Here is a 22506-nt window from a genome sequence, read left to right as displayed (position 1 = left end):
TCCGTCCTCAGTCTTCAGGGTCCGGCAGATTCCTTGTGGTTTTTCTCAAAGTTTGAATGTGGAAACCTAAGAAAGGCTGTTCAGGTCCGCAGGTAAAGACTTTAATAATAATAGTAACAAATACATTCAAGTCCAAATCTACATCAACAAGAAAACACTTTTTAATGATCAATCTTTGATTTCACTGCAGACAGAATGAGCCCAATAGACTGAAACTTTCGGGGTCACCTCCTCTCCTCTCCTCTCCTCTAGATTTGAATATGACCTCGTACTGAATGCTGACGCTAACTGTTCTCAGCACAGTCAGTGGTTTTACTTTGAAGTTAGCAACATGGCGGCTGACGTCTCCTACCGCTTTAATATCATCAACTGTGAGAAGAGCAACAGCCAGTTCAACTATGGTGAGAAGGTGTGTGTGTTTGGGGGGGGGGGTGAGAATGAAAGGTAAAATGATCATTGTATCACACACCCACACCTACACACACACACACCCACGCACCCACACACACATAGAGGTTCACAGGTGCAGGTAGACCAGATCCTCCAGGATGTCACTTCCTACCTGAGAGCCATCTCAAGATCCAAAAGAGAGGACGCCCAGGGAGAGCTGGACATGGCTGTAGGAGGACAATGAGAGCAGGACAGGGCTGTAGGGGGACAATGAGAGCTGGACAGGGCTGTAGGAGGACAATGAGAGCTGGACAGGGCTGTAGGGGGACAATGAGAGCAGGACAGGACTGTTGGAGGACAGTGAGAGCAGGACAGGGCTGTAGGGGGACAATGAGTGCTGGACAGGACTGTAGGTGGACAATGAGAGCAGAGAGGCCTGCTACTGAGTACTATGATGAAATATGTCCAAGTTGGACCAGCCTGTGATTAAAGTGTGTGTGTGTGTGTGTGTGTGTGTGTGTGTGTGTGTGTACTGCAGGAATGCAGCCAGTGCTCTACTCGGTAAGGGAGGCTCTTGAAGGACGACCGCATTGGATCAGGAGTGGAACTGAAGTTTGTTATTTCAGGTATGAAATGTTAAAAACAAACGAAACACCTGTTTTTTCTATGCTAGACCAATTAGTTACAGTTACAGTTACAGTTACTTGAATATAGTTGCTGGTCATGTAATACATCTAAATGTTCTCATACTGTGGGCTGCCTAGTCAGCGATTGGTGCAGAATATAACTTATTGTTTGTTTTCACTTTATTTTCCTCCATCAGGAATCACTTTTATCCAAAACGTGGAAGAATGAAAGCATCTTTTTATACTCTGACCTTTACCATCACCTTCAAACACAGCGAAGACGTCTGCTATCTGGCTTACCATTATCCCTACACATACTCTGCTCTGAAGGTATTTCTCTCTCTCTCTCCCTCCATCCATCCATCCATCCATCTCAACATTGCGCACAGCTAAACAACAAACTCGTGTTTTGTGTTTGTCAGGCTCATCTGAATGTGCTGCAGAAGTCCGTGGACCCCGCCCAGGTTTTTTTCCAGCAGCAGGTCCTTTGTTGCAGTCTGTCTGGAAACCCGTGTCCAGTGGTCACCATCACTGCCTGTCCCGCGAGCCGGGGCATGAAGGACATGCAGCAGCTACGTGAGTAGCTACCTGTGTGTGCAGCGGGTGTGACATGTTTGTGTGTATCAGACAAAATTATGGGTTGGCCATCCGTCCTGACAGCGACAAACATCCAACGTTTTGTTTTTAAGACTTCCATTGAAAGCTAGTGACCGTTAGTGATTTAAAATATCCAACGTTACGGCTGGACAACAGGGAATTTCCCTCTGTCTTCTGATTATTCTGGACATAAAATGTGCGGATCACGGTCTCACGCAATTTAATAACAAAAACTCAAATAAATACAATTAAGTACAAATGAAGACGGGCAGGCACCAGAAAATGACAACAGAAAAACACTGCCTGGATCAGGAAAACAAAGAGTCCAAAGCTGGAGCAACCAAAAAACACAGCCTTACCAAAAACTCTATGAAGGGGGTTGTCGACTTACGGCGACTTACGACAGTTTGACTTTACGACCGCACGTAGAATGATCTGAGGACACGAGTTACAGAGGATAAGCAGAGAAAAACTGATGAGAATGTACCAAATTCTAACCTAACAGCGACAACCATGAAAAGAGAACATCCGCATCAGCAAAAAAAAAAAAAAAAAATCACCAGGTCAAGATTTTCAGAATAAGAAAGTTCAAAATGTAATGTAACGTTTGCATTACTATGTTATTTTATATATACAGTAGAGCAAACTTTTATAAAGTTGCAAACTCTCTCCTCAGTTGTGCTGAGTCCTGTCTGTCCAATCTGGTTTTCCACTTTGTCCGTGGGTGAAAAATCTGCCTCGAGTCCCATTTTATTGGGTTGTCTGTTTGCACCCTTGACATGAGCAGAGGAATATTGATTTGCCTACTGTGATTCCAGTCCAGTCAGGACCAAAAAGTTTTGGATCAGCTGCGGTTCTGAGGTCTGTCCTGGGGTGCAGGTCATCACCAAAAATCTATATTTGAGGGGATTCTGGGAGCTGCTGTGTTTATTTATATCCCACAGGATCAGGCAAACTGACCAAAAACAAAAACAAATGATGACTTCCACAAAATAAATATACAAATGAAAACTTACAAAAAGTTGTTGCCTCAAAGAGAAGCAAACTGCACAATTCAAAGACAAATGCTAAGTAATGCTAAGCTAAGCAACTCGAGAGCTTTAAAAAGACTAGTCAGAAAGAACAGGACAGAGAAAGTTAAAAAGAGTGCGTTAGACAAATGTGGTTATGGTTTCCCTGGGGAAGAGGTCCGGTTGACTCTGGAATGGCACAATGCTTGTCCGGTACCTTCCTCTAGGTCTCTAAGTGGAAGGACGCTGTCCTACTCATGCACTTACGCTCACAGACATTTTAAGATTCCTAAAACTGAGATGATCAGACGCGCTTGCACAGATGTGTACTGTATGACCTCGTCTGTCTTTGTCCAGGTGATCGGCCCTGCGTCATGCTAACCGCTCGGGTGCATCCTGGTGAATCCAATGCCAGCTGGGTGATGAAGGGCACTCTGGAGTTTCTATGTAGCTGTGACCTGGTAGCTCAGAGTCTGAGAGAGGCCTTTGTCTTTAAGCTCGTCCCCATGCTCAACCCAGATGGCGTCATCAATGGCATGTGAGTGGGAGGCGTCAACGCTGGTGCAAAACATCACAGAGTGAATATAGTCATGCTTTTTGAACTCGGCAGAATTAATATGAATAAATAAACGTGCAGAATAGAAATAGACAAATAGTGACTGCTATAAAGCCTGATGTGTGAAACGCGCCTGAGCTTCTCCTCAGATAACAGACAGGCCCTATTTAACAAGATTTGCTGGAAGCCATCACACATCAGCATCATTCAATTTAAAACACAAAAGCATGTGAATCACTCAAATCTTAACGTGCACTTCATGTGCCTCACAATCTCATTGTGCACCCCAGAGCCCAGCGTAGGGGATCAGGCTGTATGTGCCTGACAGCAGCTGGACCTCTGCAGCCCTACTTAAATGACATTAAGTGAACCAGAGGCTTGATCTGTCATGGGTACGATCAGAGCTACAACCGACATCGGTTGCGGCCACCTGGCTGTAAGTCGGACAACAACAAAATGGCCGACATGAGGGATATACTTTACTGTCAGCGGTCTCCAACCCTTTTTCTGTCACGGACGGTTTCATGCCGGGCAATTTTTCGGTAAACGGTGGGGAGATAATAACATTTTATAAAAGAGGAATGTACTAAATCTTATATTATACACTAACAACAACTATCCATCCAGCCATTTTCCCAGGGGTTGCTGGAATCAATCCCAGCTTGCTATGGGTGAAAGGCGGGGGTTCACACATAGACAGACAGCCACTCACACACTCACGAACACACTGCGGACAATTTGGAGTAATCAATTCACCTAAATTGCATGCTTTTGGAGGAAACCGGAGAACCCAGAGAAAACCCACAAGGACACGGGGAGAACTTCAGATAGAGACAGATTCAAACCCGGAACCTTCTTGCTGTGAAGAGACAGCACTTAGTTAGCTGTGTTAGTTTTGCCGCACCGCAATTTGTAACAGATATTATACGATTATTACACCGATATCTACTCACGCCATTTGTTGAAGTTGAGGTCTCAATAATTCTGTCCATCATGCTCACATTTTTTTCTTTAATAAATTCCAAATTCTTGTTTTTTAACACGGGGTTGTTGTCTTTTAATACAGGGTTCTTTTTTTAAAAAATCTGGGGTTCTTGTTTTTTAATCCAGGGTTCTTTTTTTTAATACGGGGTTCTTGTATTTTAATCCAGGGTTCTTGTTTTTTATTCCGGGGTTCTTGTTTTTTAATCCGAGGTTCTTGTATTTTAATCTGGGGTTCTTGTTTTTTATTCCGGGGTTCTTGTTTTTTAATCCGGGGTTCTTGTTTTTTAATCTGGGGTTCTTGTCTTTTAATCCGGGGTTCTTGTTTTTAATCCGTGATTTTTCTTTTTTAATCCAGGGTTCTGACTCCTGGTTTGTCTGCTAAAAGAAACGTTCTTTTCTTGGAGGTTGTCGGCTCCTCTTCTTCCCCAAATGGCCTTTTTCCATTTACCTAAAAGCTCTCAAAAAAAGTTCGTCTTTTGTGCTAATTTTTGCCAGTTTACGGCTTGATTTTTTTGGGGTAACGTATTACGTGAACAAGGAGATTCACATGCGATTGTTACGTTGGAGAAAAACTGTTCGGGGATTTCAAATTAAAACAACTGTCAGACTCTAATAATCAATACAACGGAAATTATGCAAACTATGTATTTTTTCCATGTGGCTCAGGAACAAATATCTCACAAACCGGTTCCCGTCGTAACTTGGATAGTACCTGTATTTCAAGGTCTACAATGAGGTTCTTTCTTCAAATTCTTGATACGCTACAGATGTTTGTTCAAACATTAAGACACAGTTATGCTGAACAAATGGTCTTGTGTCATGATGGCTATCTAGTCTAGTTTAATATTTGTTGTGTCCCAGAATAACATCTCCTGTTTTCACAGATCAATCTCCACCTTGGCCATCAGTTCATTGCGTCACCTGTGTTGCCATGACAACCTGTCCTCCATCTGCTTAATCACATCCCTTCATATACCCAGCTCTGACACCAGTCCCTTGCCAGTTTGTTTGTGACTCGTTCCTTCTTTCCAGCGCTCGACTCCAGTTTTTGATTCATGTGTTCCTGTCCTGCCTGTTTTTGGATTTTGCCTACTTGCCTGCCCCTTTGGATTTGTCTGCCTGATTATTGGAACTGTCATATTGCCTGCCCCTATCCTGATTTGTCTGCTGGTTATTTGGATTACCTCCTCTCCCGCCATGTATTTGGGTTCTCACCATCAGTGGTTGTGACTCTTGTATATCACATGTCCTGCTTGTGTCCTTTGCTGTGTGTCTTCCCAGGAATCGTTGTGACCTGAACAGCGAGGATTTGAATCGTCAGTGGTGTAAACCAGATCACGTCCTCAATCCAACGATCTACCACACCAAGGGCTTCCTCTACTACCTAAACAGCATAGGACGAACGCCACTGGTAAAAGCACAAGTAGTACTACTGTAACATTACACTGTAAGGTATTTGACTATTGATTTACAGTACTTTACATTTATTTCACATACATTTACATATTTCTAGCTTGTTTTGTTTTGGTTTTGATTATCAAAGCTGATTAAATCAGCAGATTAGATAGGAAACTACTGCCGCATCGGCTTTGCACATTTTTCTTGGACAATGGCTCATTTATTCCATTTCCACAAGATCGTCAATTGTCAAAAATCAACAGGACCATACCCAGTTTTAAGACCAAAATGCCACAGTGTGCTCACATATGGGTGGAAGTACATTTGCTACCTCTGCAACATGCTAGTAATGACAAATTAATTAGCAGATGGAAGACTCATTTAGCTATACCAGCTTTTAACGTTTGAATTTAATTCAATATCTCCATGATGAGCTGGCATCTCATCCGGGATGCACCTTACCTCCGACCCGTATTTCAGTTCTCCAGAACTTCAGAACGGAAGAAGCCTCTTGCATGAGAGGTGAAACATCTTCAGTCCAGTTGATCCTTCCTTTTCAGCGCTTTGTGATTTACCTCCACCTGGATGACTGAGAACCTACACAGTGGTAGAGCTCAGACTTTTTCTCAGACTACCATGAATGAAATCAATTGGCCCAGCTTTCCTCCAAGGGCTCCATTCCTCAGCAGAGGACGATGTAAGCTGGTGTTGAGGAGACTCGCCTAGCACTCACTGCCACACCACTCGGAACGCCCACCCTGGCAACTCTGGTGAAGCATGCAGCAGAAAAGCCGGTTTACTGCAGATCTCTCCAGCCACGCAGTCGGTCCCAAGAATTGTTCATTTCATTGGCGAGCCGCTAGAGCAGGGGTGGGCAAACTTGTTTACGAAAAGGTAAAATGAATGAGGTTTATAATAACATTTTATTTAATTATATTATTTGGGCAAGTTCGGCGGGCCGTATTACCGGTATAAAGCCCCCGGGCCTTAGTTTGCCCATGTCTGCCCTATACCCTGGCTTACTACTACTGTGGAGCTGTCCGTGGTGCTGAAACGCGCCACTTTGTTTTGGAGGGCCCCCTGAAACAACGCTTCCCCCCACACAACAAAACAAAAGAGGCGTGTTTCAGCACCACGGACAGCTCCACCGTAGGAGTACGCTAGGGTATAGGGCAGGGGTGGGCAAACCTTTTGACTTGCGGGCCACAATCGTTTCTAAAATTTGACAGAGGGGCCGGGCCAGGCTGGAGTGTTTGTGTGAACTAATATAAATGACATGTAAAACCATTAATGACAGGATTTAGCCTTTTACAGGTAGCATTACAGGGAAAAGGTTAAATGAATGAGGTTTATAATAAAATTTTATTTAATGATATTATTTGGACAAGTTCGGCGGGCCGTATTATAAAGCCTAACGGGCCGTATATGGCCCCCCCCGGGCCTTCGTTTGCCCATGTCTGTGCTAGAGTAACCATTAAGATCCATTTCAAAGATGCCAATTTTATGCAAGCCCAAGACTTAAAAGAGGAACTATTTGACTGGCCTCTTCTTTCTGTCCCCTGATCCTCCTGCTCTTGGTGAAAAGATTTCAACATTTCTTGACAGACATGTGTTTGAAGCGGGGAGATTTGATGCAGCCCCAGAAACACTCCGTCTCGTTCTTTATTCGCCGTCTTCCAGGTTTTCTGTGACTACCATGGCCACTCTAGAAAGAAGAACGTCTTCCTGTATGGCTGCAGTGTCAAAGAGACTCTCTGGCAGTCTGGCTCTGATGTTGACACCGTTGGACTGAAGGAGGACCCCGGGTACCGGGTAAGACACGCGTTGGGTCATGTGTGTGCTTGTACCATCCGGTAAATTCAAACGATCACTTTTAATATGTGAATCATTTTCTCTGTATGTCTTTGTCTCTAGACTATTCCAAAGACCTTGGATTGTATTGCACCAGCATTTTCTTTCAATAGCTGCAACTACTTGGTACACACACACACACACACACACACACACACACACACGCACACACACACACACAGTTTTTGGAACCACATTCAGCTCTGACTTGAACTTCCCAGGTGGAGAAGTCCCGGTCTTCCACAGCCAGAGTGGTTGTCTGGAGGGAGATGGGAGTGCTGAGAAGTTACACCATGGAGAGTACGTACAATGGCTGCAACCAGGGAATATACAAGGTGTGTGTGTCATTGTGTGTGTGTCATTGTGTGTGTGTGCGCCCGAAGCACTTTATGAATTTAAATCTTGTCCCTCCTTTAACTTTAGGAAAGAAACAGCAACCTTCCACTTTGGGATACTCCAGAACAGCCAATGATTGATCAGCTTCCAGATTTCACTTTGATTAGATATAATCTGTAGTTTATTAAAGTGGAATGCAGGAAAATGTTGAACTATACAACCAATTTGCTCAGTAAAACCAGCTGGCCTTCCATTGGCTTTAGGTTCAGCACTGCAGGAGGCATTTTGTAGATGGTTATCAGGGTTTTGGTGGGACCACACTGACTGGAGCGGGAGCCAGTGGGGTCACCAGGGAGGCTGGCAGGAGGCTAGCTGTAGCGAACAGGGTTTTAGCAGGCTGGGACTTAGCAATGCTTGTAAATTGTCAACCCCAAACTATTCAAGACACTGTGCAATGAACGTTTGGCCAGGGTTGAGAGGAAACCTCTGCATGCATGGCGTAGAGCAGCTTCTGGAACTCGCCCCTGGGAAGCTCTCCTCCATGCTCTAGAACAGGGGTGCCCATTACGTCGATCGCGATCGGCCGGTAGGTAATTTGGGTCGATCGCATGACATATTTTTTGATTGACATGCACGGCAACCTGTCAGATGACAACTTAATTTTTCTGACCTTTAGGTCACCGCACATGCGGAAAAAGGTGCTCAGTGCAAAGGAACTAACAAGATAGTCACGAGTTATCGCCGATCTTAAGCCCTCGCTTTTTTCTTCAAAACTAAAGAAATTTTATCACCATCGAAAATGAGTGCGGTTGCTGGACCAAGTAAGAAGGCAAAGACATATCATTTTCATACGGAATGGGAGGTGGAAATTCTTTTCACAATGTTGTGTTCCAAGTGCGTTTGCCGGATCTGCCAGACTACCATCGCATTACCAAAGAAGGGAAATGTGGAGCGCCATTTTCGGACTGTTCATGGAAAATACGACACCGACTTTCCACCGAAAAACGTTCCACCATGACTGATGAACATTTGGAAATGTGCTTGAGGCTGGCTGTCAGCAGCTACTGCCCGGACTATGCATCCCTGGCTGATTCAAGTCAATGCAAGTCATCAAAGTAAAATGTTCATAGTTAATTAAATTGTGTTATGCAATATTGGCTCATGCGGTTACGCAGGGTACATCAACATACATTGTAAATAAAGAATCCTCAATATATTTGAAAATAATTTTATGTTTTGCATTTTTTTTAGCGGGTAGATCTTTGTGACTTGGTAATTTTATAAGTAGCTCGCATGCTGAAAAAGTGTGAGCACCCCTGCTCTAGAAAGACAGGAGGAAATCCAGGAAGCGCATCCTCGAAGCACACGTCTGCTGGTTCCATGCAGGACAGTCTGTTGTGTCAAGGTTCAGACAGAGTGTTTGGATGCAGGGGAGAGTCAAAGATTTAGAGACCGTATATGAGACATGTGAAACAACAAGAACAACAACTGAAAACAAAATAGGTCAAAACCAGTAAACAATCCCAAAAGCAACAATATCAAAAGTGTAAAAAAGTTAGTTACCTTGAGATCCAGAGCTGACTTCCCATTGGAGCAGCAGAACAGTTCAACTCAGACTGCCAACAAAGCATCCAACAAAGCATCCAACAAAGCACTGTTCAAGGGGAGGAACCCGTCACTTTACTTGAGTGTGTGCGTGAGAGGTATGTGTGGCCCCACGATGTACACGTCGGGGTGTACACATTGGTGTATGATGGATGTAATTGATTCCGTCTGATCAGTTTGTCTTTGTGTTTCTGCAGGGCTTCCAAATAGGAACTAGGGACCTGCAGGAGATGGGCGTTAAATTCTGCCAAAGTCTGTTGTCTTTGACGAGAGACACAAAGTTTGTTTACAGTCGGAGTCTCATCAAGCACGTCGATTTCGACCACAACGTCCTGGGCCACAGGTCTCACAAGTAAGACACCATGCTGATGGGGCCTGTGTCCATTGATTTCAAATGGCCATTGAAAGTCCATAAAGTCCACTTGTGGACTTTATGCTGGTCCCAGTGAGTCCCACAGGATCTGGGATCTTTTCTCATCAGCCAGCTACCAATTCCAGACTTCAAATCCATATTCAACACTTGCTTTATTCTTCTACACTATCAGCCTCTTTTTTGATGCCTCTGTTTTGCAGTTTTAACTATTTTCACTTGCACATCTTGATTCAAGCAGCATAAACGTGGTGATGCCGCAGCGGAGCGTTTAAGTCTGGTCTAAACAGGACAACATGTACTTGAACACAACTGATGTGAATATGTCAATAAATTAAGACGCACATTGTTTGGGACAGAGATTCTATGGGTTTTGGATCGATTTAAACGTAACAGAAAGTCATCTCAAGGCACTTTACAGGTGTAGCAGGAAAAGACAGGACCCAACTTGTTCGACAAGAGCAAGCACTTTGGAGACGGAGGCACGGAAAAACTTCCCTTTCACAGGCAGAAACCTTGGACAGAACCTCGGGCTCATAGTGGACGGACTGTCTGGACCAGTTGCATCAAGAAAGAATTAAATGTTCTTTTTTAATTAAGATGAAATAACAACATCTGAAGGCATGGTGGTGTAGTGGATCGCGCTGTCGACACATAGAAAAAAGGTACTGGGTTCGAATCCTCTATATGCAGTTTGTGTTTTTTTCCCGTATCTGCGTCACAGTTGAGGGGGGGCAGAACTGCAGTACAACCAACAAATGTGGGCTGTTAAGAACACGTGGGACAGGTGCAGCATTTTACAAAAACAAATGTCTGCACACAGCTCTCGTGGGCCACAGAAAGTTACTTGGAGGGCCACATTTGGCCCCTGGGCCTTGAGTTTGACACATGTGCTCTAGGGGGTGCTGTGGAGCCATGTGTCTCAGTGACCTGTCAACACCAACTTTCTATTTGATGGCAAACACAGTCCTTCCCACAAAATGCCAGTGAAAGACAGTGTAAACATTTCAGTTATCTTGCACACACACACACGCACACACGCACACACATGCGCACACACACTGCACATGCTGATGTGAAGATGCAGCGTGTGAGCAGAAACAAGCCGCCTGGCTTCATTGCCATTCGTATCACAGGGCGATGCAATCCCCAAAGGAGCTGCTGCCATTAGTATGCTGGACATAAACTCTTTGTCCGTTCTGCTTTCCTCCCTTCACCTCTCACGTGGGGGGGGGGAGCCAGGATCATTTGGTAGGCTTCAGAATCCCTCACAGATTGTTAAAAGTGTTCAGGTGCCATCATAACAGCGGTGGTGTAGCGGAGACGTTCCCGTTGATCTGGGTTCCGGCTGGATGCCTGGTCTTGTTGACTGAGGTTTGTTCAAGGCAGCTATTCTGCTAGTCTTTATGTGACTCTGGCTTTGAACAGAGTTGTTAGCTTTTGTTTTCACTGGCGCCTGTTTGTTTGTTTGTTTGCTGACAGGTTTGTTTGTCTGAGCTTTATTAGGTAACACACACTGATATTTGAATATGGATTTAGTCTCATTAAACGTGGAACACTGAACGCTCTATAAATGTTCAAAATATCTAGACATGAAATATCATCAGGACATATATAAGGTTATTTAATCAAGTCATTGTTTTGCATCTTTTAATAAATTATTAATTATATTTAATAAATTCTTTGAATTCATTTTGGCCGACAGACCATGAAGACCATGTGGCAGGTATTTAATCCTCTGTCTGCCAATCCCAATATCGCAACATCTATCGTTTTACATGTTTTACATCTGTTAAATCAGCTTAAAGGTGATTTCAATAATTAAGCGGCATTAATTCAGCATTCCCATGTATTCGGGTTCATTTACCTTACAGACCACATCAAACGGTTTCACACAGTGTTCTTTCTAATTGTTGGTCGTGACGGCACGGTGGCGCAGGGGAAAGTGCTGTTGCCCCACGGCGAGAAGGTTCTGGTTTTGATTACGTTCTGTGCAGAGTTCTCCGCGTGCCTGCGTGGGTTCGCTCCCCGCCAGTGGATGGTTGTTGGTCTTCTGTGTGGCCCCGCAATGAGCTGGCGTCTCATCCTGGGTGTGCCCCACCCCCTGCCCTCAGTAACAGGGAATGAATCCCTTCTCTTGCCACTGTTTTTCCCAGTTGTTTCTGGGTAATGAAGTCCTTTAATCACGCTTGAATCGAGGATAAACTCCTGCGGCGGTTGTAACACTCCTCTTCTCTCGTGCAGCTGCTTTGAAGACGACGAACCTCCACTCATCGAGGACATTGAGTATTCCACAGATTGCACATCGCTCGAAGGCGCAGATCTGGATTCAGACGTCAACAGCAACATGGCCAGTGCTGATGACGAGGGTGAGGGTGATGAAGGGCACACGGCGACAAAAGATTGCAGGCCAATCGCAGCAGTCGGAGGAGAAGGGCTGCACATTCCATCCAACCCAGTGGGAGGAGGAAGCTGCTTGGCGGCATCAACACCAGCAGCAACATCGTGATCTTCCGGAGTCGTCGTAGGGAGCCGGGGGTCTGATCCTCCGACTTGTGAGGGATTGTGTGAATTGTTATTGATCCTGCCTGCAGGTCCCTCTGTGTGAATGCGTGAAGGCTGGCTTGCACTGTAAATCTCTTTGAGTGGCCGGGCTGGAAATGTATTTTAAAATGTACTTGTATTCTTCTAACAAATACAAGTGAAGCGAAAGCGGAACAAGCGGCGACGCTACACCTTGTTTTTTTTTAAATTGTCTTTACAGCTTGGCCTCACTTAACAACGGTGTTGCGTTCAGAGACGCCACCGTTAAACGATCTCAGCGTTAAATGAAACCCCCCCGTCGATCGATAACTTGGCCAACATTTGTGTGGTCATTTTATGTCTATACTGTGTATTCCATTTATACTGTACACATGTATGTACTCACTCACAACTCTGCTGGCGTTGCATTCAGCGCGTGACTCTGAGCGTGCCGTTCAGTGAGCGCCAGCCGTATCCAGCTTTATATTATTATTATAATGTATTTTTTACAGTAGATTAAAGCCTATCCATTTGTCTCTATGCCCCACAATGGGCCAGCGCAGCCAGACCTCTCGCCATGTCATCTGGCATTGATGTGCACCCATATGGGTGAGATCAGCACACGACGCCCAAACACTCTGATGCTCGGCTGACAAATGGCACGTTGAGTTTTATTTCGCCACACAACTTGTACTTGTTTAAAAGCAACCTTCATTCTAATGTAGTTTGGTCGTGCTTTGCAATAATTAACCTGCATCACACCAGTTAATGAAATGCACAACCCCCCCCCCCCCCACATGGCATAGTCTTCATCATAACACACACCTCTGGCCACCGCATGAAAGGATTCCTATCATCAGCTGCTTTTTTTGAGTGTACGCCGTGTGACAGGAAATGGGACAAAGAGTCTGTTCTCAGCAGTAGAAATGAGACGTGTGTCTTTTGTATGCATTTCTAAAATGAAACTCAGTTTCAATAAGGGAAAATAAAAATCTGATCAACTTTGTGGTTGATTTATTTTCTTCTTCACATAACATAAAATGCGTTTGACCGTTATTGATTTATCATTTCTGCTACTTCAAACGATTGTATTTCAATAAAGATCCGTGGATCTTTCTAGGAGAATGTGTGTACTTGTTACGGGTCCCGGATTGGTGGCCGCATTAACAAAAAGAAAGTCTGTAAAGAGACGAATCGTTAGAGAAAGGATCAGACACACCCTTTTCCTTCTCTCTTAATTCGGAACTCGTTTATTTATTTTTTAATTATTAAAATTACGTAAATATTTATCTAGTTTATAGACTACTAATTTTGGCAATTTGTGGTTGCACATGTCTGGGTGCGCCACATACTTGAACCACTGAAAGTACACACAGGGTTCCTATTTGTATGGAGTTTGTATGTTCTCTGGCGACGCATCTAAGGTGTAACCTCCCGCTCGCCTGAGTCAGCTCGGATAGACTCCAGCAACAAGGTGGATAGAGCGGCTGCAAACGAGACCATTGAGGTTGTCAACAAGAAAATGGATGGACGGATGTATTCCTGCAATTACCTGTCTGAACCTGTCTGTAGGAATTTCAACAAACAATATCAACCTATCAAGAATCCCACTGACCACTTCCATTATGATACCATTATAATGCCTACTTGTTACGCAGAGCATTCAATTCAATTCAATTTTATTTCATTTCTATTGTGCCAGATCACAACAGAAAGTCATATCAAGGCACTTTACAGGCGTAGCAGGGGAAGACCTGCAGGGAAAGACAGAACCACACTGTCGGTGCAATATGGATATTCAACACACGGGTACAAATGATCACACTTAAAGGTGAAACATGTTGGGGGGGCTTCCTCTTGGAGAATCTCTAGATCAGGGGTGTCAAACTAATTTTCTCCAAGGACCATAATTAGCATTATGTTTTCCCTCCAAAGGCCAAATGTAAACCGTAACACAGTAAAAAATGTAACTAAATGTAATGTAATTTAATGTAAAATAAATGTAACTACACCTTAACATGCTGTTAAATACCTATTTTTTTCATTTAACTCTTTAGCTGCCACAGCAATTACAATAAAATATTCAGTTTTGATATCAATTTTTGAAAAGGTTGTAACTTAATAATTGTTAGAGATAAAGCCATACTGTAAATGAGAAAAATCATAAGTCTGAACCAAAGTTTGTGATGGGAATAAATTAACACATCTAATAATGTGGAAAAGTTCCATTCAAATGCAATCACCACGCAGGAACAAAGATAATCGATACAAAATCAAAACAAAACCCAAAAAACCACCACCTTGTCTTGTCATGGACATGCGCAAACCAAACAAAACAACCGAAGTGGGCAAGATAAAGAACATTCCCCGAGTCAATGCCACGGAGAAGACGGCACTTTCAGGATCAGCACTCAGGACAGCTCCATATGTAGCCGACTACCTATGGAGCTGTCCAGTGCTGATTCTGAATGTGAACTTCAGCACTGGAAAGCTCCATATGTAGCCGACTACCTATGGAGCTGTCCAGTGCTGATCCTGAGTGCCATATCTCGCTGGGGTTTAACATGTCAGCACATGCTGGAAAAAACAAAAAAGTTCAAATAACTTTCAATAGTCACCTGAAATTGTATAAATGAGTTATTTATTCTGTGCGGCCCGGTAACAAATGCCTCACAGACCGGTACCGGGCCGCGGTCCGGTGGTTGGGGACCACTGCTTTATGGGAGAACTGCATTCTTCAATATTGTATACTGTATTTGTTGGATTGTGAGGCACGCCGCTCATCGTGATTCAAGAGCAACTCCCCAGAGAGGAATGCTATCAGGATGGTCTGTCTCTTTCTGCTTGGATACTGACCGTCTAGATATCTAGGAGTGTATCAGGTGTATCTATTTGTGCATTTATCTGTTTGTGTTGCTCTATTTTTTTGTCTGAAACTGTGCAGTAAAACCTTGTTTCCACAGCTTTTTCACTCAGTAGAACCTGGACTTAATCCAGAATAACATGCATAAAACCAAAATCTATTTTGCTTTTCCACTGCAGATAAATGAGAAAGTATTGACAACTACTCCGTTGTCAACCACATCAGTACCAGGTCGTCTTGGTTTTCTGCCTCTCTCATCAGGGTAAACTTCCCCTTGTACTCAGCAGGATGCCCAGTAACGGCATTCATTCAGGAAGGTGAAAGGCTTTGCGGCGTCTTCCAGTTCCTCTCCTCTCAGCTCCGATGTGTTGGTGCGTTGCGACCGTTGCCACGGCGACTCGTCTAATGGCTAATTGGTGCTTTGTGTACTTACGCTGACTGAGTGTGATGAGCAAACACAACGCAAGTAATAGTTCTGGTGCTGTCTTCACCACGCGCACACACACGTGCATGTGCACACACACACTCACACATTTTGCGGTTGATAAACCCATTTGCCACATTTATCTTCTCATCTCCCATCTACTCAAGTCTGCTAGGATGTGTGTGTGTGTGTGTGTGTGCCTTTTTCTCGTCACATTATCTCATAGGAGTCTCTTTACATCAGTGACACACAATCCGCCATCAATCTGATGACCCCTCGCACACAAAGTTGCAGCGACACACACACACACACACGCACACACACATAACCAACACTATTTTTTTCCTTTGTGTATCAAATACCAACTCCAATACAGAAGCTGTAAGTACTTTTGGTCTTTTGGTACACAAAGCAAATGGTATATTATTTTTAATTACCTCTGCCGAAGCGAGGGTTGGGTGATCGCCGGCGTTTCTTTGTCCGGTCTGTTAGCAAGATCATTTGAAAAGTTCTGGATGGATCTTGATAAAATGGTCATTTTCATCTTGGGAATCTTACCAGGAACAAATGATTACATTTTGGTGATGATCCTGATCCTGGATTCCGGATCAATACATATGCTTTGTGAACATTGCAGGATCTGATTCAGAATGAAGAAGAAATATTAAATGTTACATTGAAAACTTAATTTACGCTTTCAAAAATCAGTTAAAAACTCCGATTCAATGTTACTTTTCATGGCCGGTATATAACGATAACTAATAATAATTCGTCTAATAATAATAATAATTTATTATTTGCTATTTTCCATCCGTCCAATCCATTGATCCATCCTTGCATCTTCTTTCAGAGACGATCATAATTAGATGACCAATAATTTTATGACCAATCATCATCATCATCATCGTAATATATGAAATATATGAAATTCTCTATTGTGGGCAGGCCTGCAAAAAACAAATTGTAGCTTGTGACAATTCTACTATCTCCTGCTCCGTTAGTTAAGACAGATAAAATCAGCCTTGTGAAGGGACAATATATATCCCCCTCTCCATTTCCAATATTGACCATTCCATTGTCCATAATGTACTCTATTATGGGCAATGGACCTACTTTGAGACTTAAATACATTCTGGGCCTTTGATGTTTTTCAGGCTTTTGAAGTCTTTGTCTTTGATGTATCAAAGACAGTCAACTATGTAGTCTGACTATTTTTTGAGCAAACAAATCGGAATTATTGTAAAATTCAGTTTGGTCCATGCTTATGGGGTAGAGGAAATGAACTGGAAGAAATTTAATTAACTTGGAACAAGAAATTAAATAGTTACAGATTTACCAGTGAGATCAGATAATTGTGACAAAATTTGGAAAGGATATAAGGAGACCTGGTGGTGGAACCAGGAAGTGCAGAAGTGTATGGTTAGCTAAGAAGAAGTGGGACATTGAGAAGCTCCTTGGGAGTGGACCAGGTTGGATAGGATTAGAAATGAGACAATAAAATGGACAGTGAAGCTTAGGGGTTTTGGAGACAAGGTCAGAGACCAGACTTTAAATGGTTTGGACATGTCCAGAACCTTTAATTCTGGACATGTCGAGTTATCTTGCTAACGAGTTATCTTGCTAACAGACAGACAGAAGGACAAATGGTTGCAATCACAGGTAAGATGGCTCTTTAAAGCACCTGTTGCTTTGTTCTTTTGAATCCCTAAATGGGGTTTTCAATGTTATAATTAATTAATTCATCGAATAATAATAATAATTTATAGCTTATTTATTTATAGCTTTCATCCGTTCCATTCATATGCATTACCGGCCCAGTGAAACCATCATGCCACTGGTTTATTCCCACTGCCCGCAGATTCCTGCAGCAGCCATGCTAAACTGTAGATGGTAGTTGTGTTCAGGTTGCTGCACTTGAATGAGCAAATTGTCTGATTTCATGCATCCACAGGTTTATTGTCATAAATGCATTAAAAATCACATCAACTCTGATTCACTTTTACATTTCGTGGTTGGTGTATAAAGATACCAAGAACAATCTAGAACCTTTAGGGTGATTATCTAGTTCACCATGTGGACATCCTCTTTTAAAGTTTTTAAAAAAGAAAAGTACATTTTAAAAATCAATGTAATCATAAGCGTGAAGTCAGAAGACCTTGGACTTGGTCTCTGCGGTGCGACAGCGAACTGGACTTGATAGAAATGACTTGCCGATGTCTCGGTGTCTCGGCCACTGGGGCCTGGCAGGACTCCGTTTACATGACTCACTCTGCCCCCTGGCAATAGGCCTTACCGTAGGATGGGCTTTCAGACCACTAAATAATTCAGTCATCACAAATCAAAGAACAGATTTCATACCACATGCTCCAGTTTCATATTTTGTTTTGTTCAGGTGGCATTGGGCCTCCTGGGGGGTGGGAGTCCCTCCTGTCCCTCGTCCTGCTGTCTGGTCTTCCCGTGGTAACGTGATGCTCGGGTTCTACAGCATGTTGTGCTGCCGGCGTTTTGTCGATAGCCACCACTCAATAACTGATGCTGAAACATATCTCACACTCTAGATTTTCTGACCTCTGGACAGTTTTAAGACGCCCCCTCCAGCTCTTGGTCACATGACCAGCCATGTCCTGTGGACCGTCCTTCTGTTAGACGCATTTTGCTTGAGTTTTATTATCTGAACTTTATTTCCATCATATAATTATCAAACACCCAGGACTAATGTTCTGTTAGTGTGTGTGTGTGTGTGTCTGTGTGCTAATCAAATCGACCAGTATAATATAGTGCATGCAGGCGAGTGGCATGTTTGAAGCTGTCTGGTTAGCCTTTTTACGATTGAAGGAAACCCCCCTGGCTGTTTGCGGCGGCTACGTTGGCTACTGCGGTTTCTGTGTATCGTCTCTCTGCCTCTCACACACATTTACAAACACACACATCCTGAAACAGAAGCTGTGGTGGTGAACGGGCCTCTGGGATCGGCCAGTTAAATGACCAATTAGCGGACTCGATCAATAACGCTCCCTCTTGACCGACCTAATTAACTGCTATTTCAGCAGCGGGCCGCCGCGCCTCAGCAGAGACTCGCCCTCTTTTGATTATTGATCAGTGTTTTCAACCATTCAGATTTATTTGGTGGTAGTGGTCATGCTGCTTTATCCATCACTCCATTCCACCCTCCCATCCTTCCTTCCATCCATCCATTCCTCCCTCCCTCCCTATCTCCATCCATCCATCCTCCCATTCATTCCTCCCTTCCTCCCTCCCTCCATCCATCCATCTATTCCTCCCATCTATTCCTCCCTTCCTCCCTTCCTCCCTCCCTCCATCCATTCCTCCCATCTATTCCTCCCTTCCTCCCTTCCTCCCTTCCTCCCTCCATCCATCCATTCCTTCCATCTATTCCTCCCTTCCTCCCTCCCTCCATACATCCATCCCTCCCTCCCTCTCTCTTGGCTATAAAATTAACGGCATAATTTTTTGTTTTCATAATTTTTCATTATGAAATAGAAAATGTTCTCCTTCAAAGCAAACCTGTTGAGAATAGTTCAGTCACAGAATGAAGCAGCAACGTAGCTGCCGCTTGTGTTGAATTGAATGTAAGACTGCAGAAACACAGTCAGGTTGTAGATGAAACTTTAATTAAATGGCACCAGCGAACAACTGCTAACGACTAAATAAACGTGGCAACATGATCTTTTCGCACAGTGTAAAGGGTCATATGTCTGACTGGTAAATCAGGATGATCAATTATTGATAGAGCTGATTAAAGATACATGCAACAAAAGACAAGCAAAGAGTAATGAGGCGATATTCAAAGATGAAGTAACTTTTCATGAGCCAGAATAGTAAATACAGCTGCCTTAAAAGCTCACCAAACTTTATTTAAAAAAAGACATGGTATAAGATGTAAAATGAAACGTGTTGGCGATGGACACAACATGTTATACAGAGAGACAGCAGAGGAAATACACCGACTTATCACAGAGGAAGCATGTATATTGTAAAAGTATTGTGTGTGTAACTTTACACTGCATACACAGACATGGATGAATGAGTGTGAGCCAGAGGATAATAGAAACATACACAAAGAAAGTAAAAAAAAAAAAGATCAAACACATGACAGAAAGTCAAAATAACTGCTTCCCTTCACCTTAATACCTTCCGGATTACTAGTAATAGTATACATCTGAGGATCCGTTAGTGAGAGCTGAAAGCTGCAATCACTACAGCATTGTGTTGTCCAATATTAATACTTTAGAGTTTTTTTTTCCCACTGGTTTTGTTCTCCAGGAAGTTCAGACAAGCTTCCAATGTGAGACATGAGAGCAGCCTGAACCGGGACGAGGAGATGGAATCGGAAAAACGTTCAAGCTGTGGATCAAACTGCCAAGCCTGAATGCCTGTCTAAATGCAGAACTGTCTAAATCTAGAACTGATTAAATCTTGACGTGTCTAAATCCATAATTGTCTAAATCCAGAACTGTATAAATCCATAATTGTCTAAATCTAGAACTGTCTAAATCCAGAACTGTCTAAATCCAGAGCTCTTTGAATACCATCAGGTTTTCATGGCTGTTGCACCAGCTGAATATCACAGGAATGGAAGACTGCAGATCAGCTCCGTGTGTTTGTTCAATCAGATGCATTGATGTAACTAAACATTGATCAACAGAAATCCCCTGTGAAGTAAATGGTGCAATATTTCTACTGCTATTTATATACTAACACGCGCCTACAGGAGCCAATGTGCTGACACTATGATTGTTACCCACTACTGATGCAATAGTCGCTTCTGACTGGAGAGATCCCGTTTGAAGGGCGGCACCAGCACGGACAGTCCACTGAGCTACTGCTGTCTGTCAGCCTTCATCAGCACAGTGGACTTACTCCAAATAGATACAGGGAAATATAGGTTCAAGTGACCTTTTCTATGTGCAGAATAGAAATCATTGTCTTTGAATAAGAATTATTTATCTTGCGTGCCTTGTGTATAAATGGCACAGAGGTCAACCCAGAAGACCTTTGTCAGCCTAAAACATAAACCATCAGCAGCCAGCCTCAAGTGAGTGATGGAAGGCACATCGTTGGGTAGGGTTCAGTGGGGACATGTCCAAAGAGCAAATGAAGAAGGTGTCAATCACAGAATGTCTTTGTGTGACCAACACACACACAGTGGACCCCATCATACAAGAACTGGACCACAAACTTAATGTGTCTGCTCTAAGCATGTTCACTCGTGGCCGTAGTGAAATATCAAATATTATTAAATATAATATTTAAATCAAAGTAATAAATACTTAAATAACTAAATACAACTAGATCCCCAAACACCCAACTATACGCAATCCGGGATCGACTAACTGCTCAAATTCAGAGGATCAGTGACTGTAAATATTTGAGATGGAATTTACCATTCCAGTAAGTTATTCCAGTTGTGAATCTTGGTTGTGGGGGTTGTCACGACGGCAGCAGTGATCGGTGAAGATCAATTAGTGAATTGATTAGTGAACCCAAGCAAACATGCAGAGGAAAGTTCTCGTAAAGCCGTGGCTCAAACACAGAGGAGACTTCATTTGTAAAGCGAGGCTTCCTGGAGGACATAAAAGACACTTACAATGAGACAAACAACCCACCAGAGGGTCTTGTCTTTTTCAATTTTATGCACATCAGACAAGTTCAATAATTTTAAAGACATGAAGTCATGACCGGATGAGTTTCCTGCGCCTGCTGAAACACCAACATAAATATTCATACTTGTAGAAATCAATGTTTTCATCTGGTTACAGTTCAAAGAAACATTTATCTTTACATCGTTTAGAAAGACGGGTGGAGAAATTCACACTCGGGGCAAGTCTTCATACAATCACACAACAAAATGAGCTTATTTTATGCTGCCATTGTGGTTTCATTTGTACAGAAGAATTTCATGTAAAAAAAATTAAAAAATACCCCCCCCCCCCCCCCCCCAAAAAAAAAGAATTCATCTCCCTTGGCAACAGAGATCTTTACACCTGCCAATGCATTGAGATTGTTTTGGACCCTTCTTAACTGTATTACGGTTTAAACAAAATCTGGAATGGAATTTTAGCACAAAGATGCTTTTGAGAAAATATTTCTAAGAGATCAACATCGGATACATGATATGCATCAGGAACTACGAACACGCACACACACGCACACACACCTACACACAAAAGGCTTTCTCGTAAATAGATATCTGAACGTAGCAGATTTTTGGCTTCTAATCGCTTGGGACAGAAAATCTTTCTGATACATGATATCAGTTATGTAAATCATCAATTTATGTTAATATACGTTAGATGTTTTTGTGGTTTCATATGGACACATTAAGCGAGCTCCTGAGTGGAATCCAATCCATCCCAGACTCCACGTTTCCAGTCTCAATAGTAAATCCCTTTCCTGAGAAGGTCTCGCAATGGCTCCACAAAGACAGCCCTTCTCTACGCCGTGCCTATTTACAATATAAACACCACAGCAGTGTCATGGCGCCCCCCCATGAAGAACTTAAATAGCATGCCAACGCTCCACAAGCAAAAGAGGCAAAAGATACGCAGCCGTATTACCAGCGTCCAAGCGTGGCATTTTATTTATATTGAGCAGCTCTTCAGAAACATGGCAACACGGCCGTTTACCATCGCTGCCGCATGGCGTTTGATTTCGTCCTCTGCTCCGACAGGGCTCGTCTCGCGGACGGCATTTCTGCGCAGTCCCTTGTTTCTAGACAGATGCTAAACGCCGTTAGCGGTTTACATCCTGCTAGTTAGTCACATCCCTGCCTTGAACAGACTCTGGTGCTCGTTTTATAGTTACTATGGCAACAAGCTGTTGCAGCCAAACCTAAACTTCAATTGTCTTGCAATTTCTGTGGTGCAACAGAGAGAATGGAGGAATGAATGGATATAAATCATTTCTAAATGAAAAGATATGACTCTAAGAACATGTGAAGAGGACAGTGGGG

At 43.1% G+C, this 22506-nt stretch overlaps 1 protein-coding gene across 1 annotated transcript in view; it reads left to right on the top strand.

Annotated features, from left to right (window-relative positions):
- The window catches only part of LOC137893571 (cytosolic carboxypeptidase 4), a 32326-nt gene extending 19085 nt beyond the window's left edge, over positions 1-13241 (top strand). The window contains exons 15-26 of the mRNA XM_068738981.1: positions 12-92; positions 253-401; positions 929-1016; positions 1214-1346; positions 1439-1592; positions 2981-3161; positions 5445-5574; positions 7242-7373; positions 7476-7538; positions 7634-7747; positions 9551-9705; positions 11968-13241. Of these exons, the coding sequence (XP_068595082.1) occupies positions 12-92; positions 253-401; positions 929-1016; positions 1214-1346; positions 1439-1592; positions 2981-3161; positions 5445-5574; positions 7242-7373; positions 7476-7538; positions 7634-7747; positions 9551-9705; positions 11968-12232 (1645 nt within the window). The 3' untranslated portion in view covers positions 12233-13241. The remainder of the gene's footprint in view (positions 1-11; positions 93-252; positions 402-928; positions 1017-1213; positions 1347-1438; positions 1593-2980; positions 3162-5444; positions 5575-7241; positions 7374-7475; positions 7539-7633; positions 7748-9550; positions 9706-11967) is intronic.
- The last annotated feature ends 9265 nt before the right edge of the window (positions 13242-22506 follow it).

Source organism: Brachionichthys hirsutus, chromosome 5 (genome assembly GCF_040956055.1).
Source record: "Brachionichthys hirsutus isolate HB-005 chromosome 5, CSIRO-AGI_Bhir_v1, whole genome shotgun sequence".
Taxonomy (NCBI): domain Eukaryota; kingdom Metazoa; phylum Chordata; class Actinopteri; order Lophiiformes; family Brachionichthyidae; genus Brachionichthys; species Brachionichthys hirsutus.
This window is presented reverse-complemented; position numbering and strand designations above follow the sequence as displayed.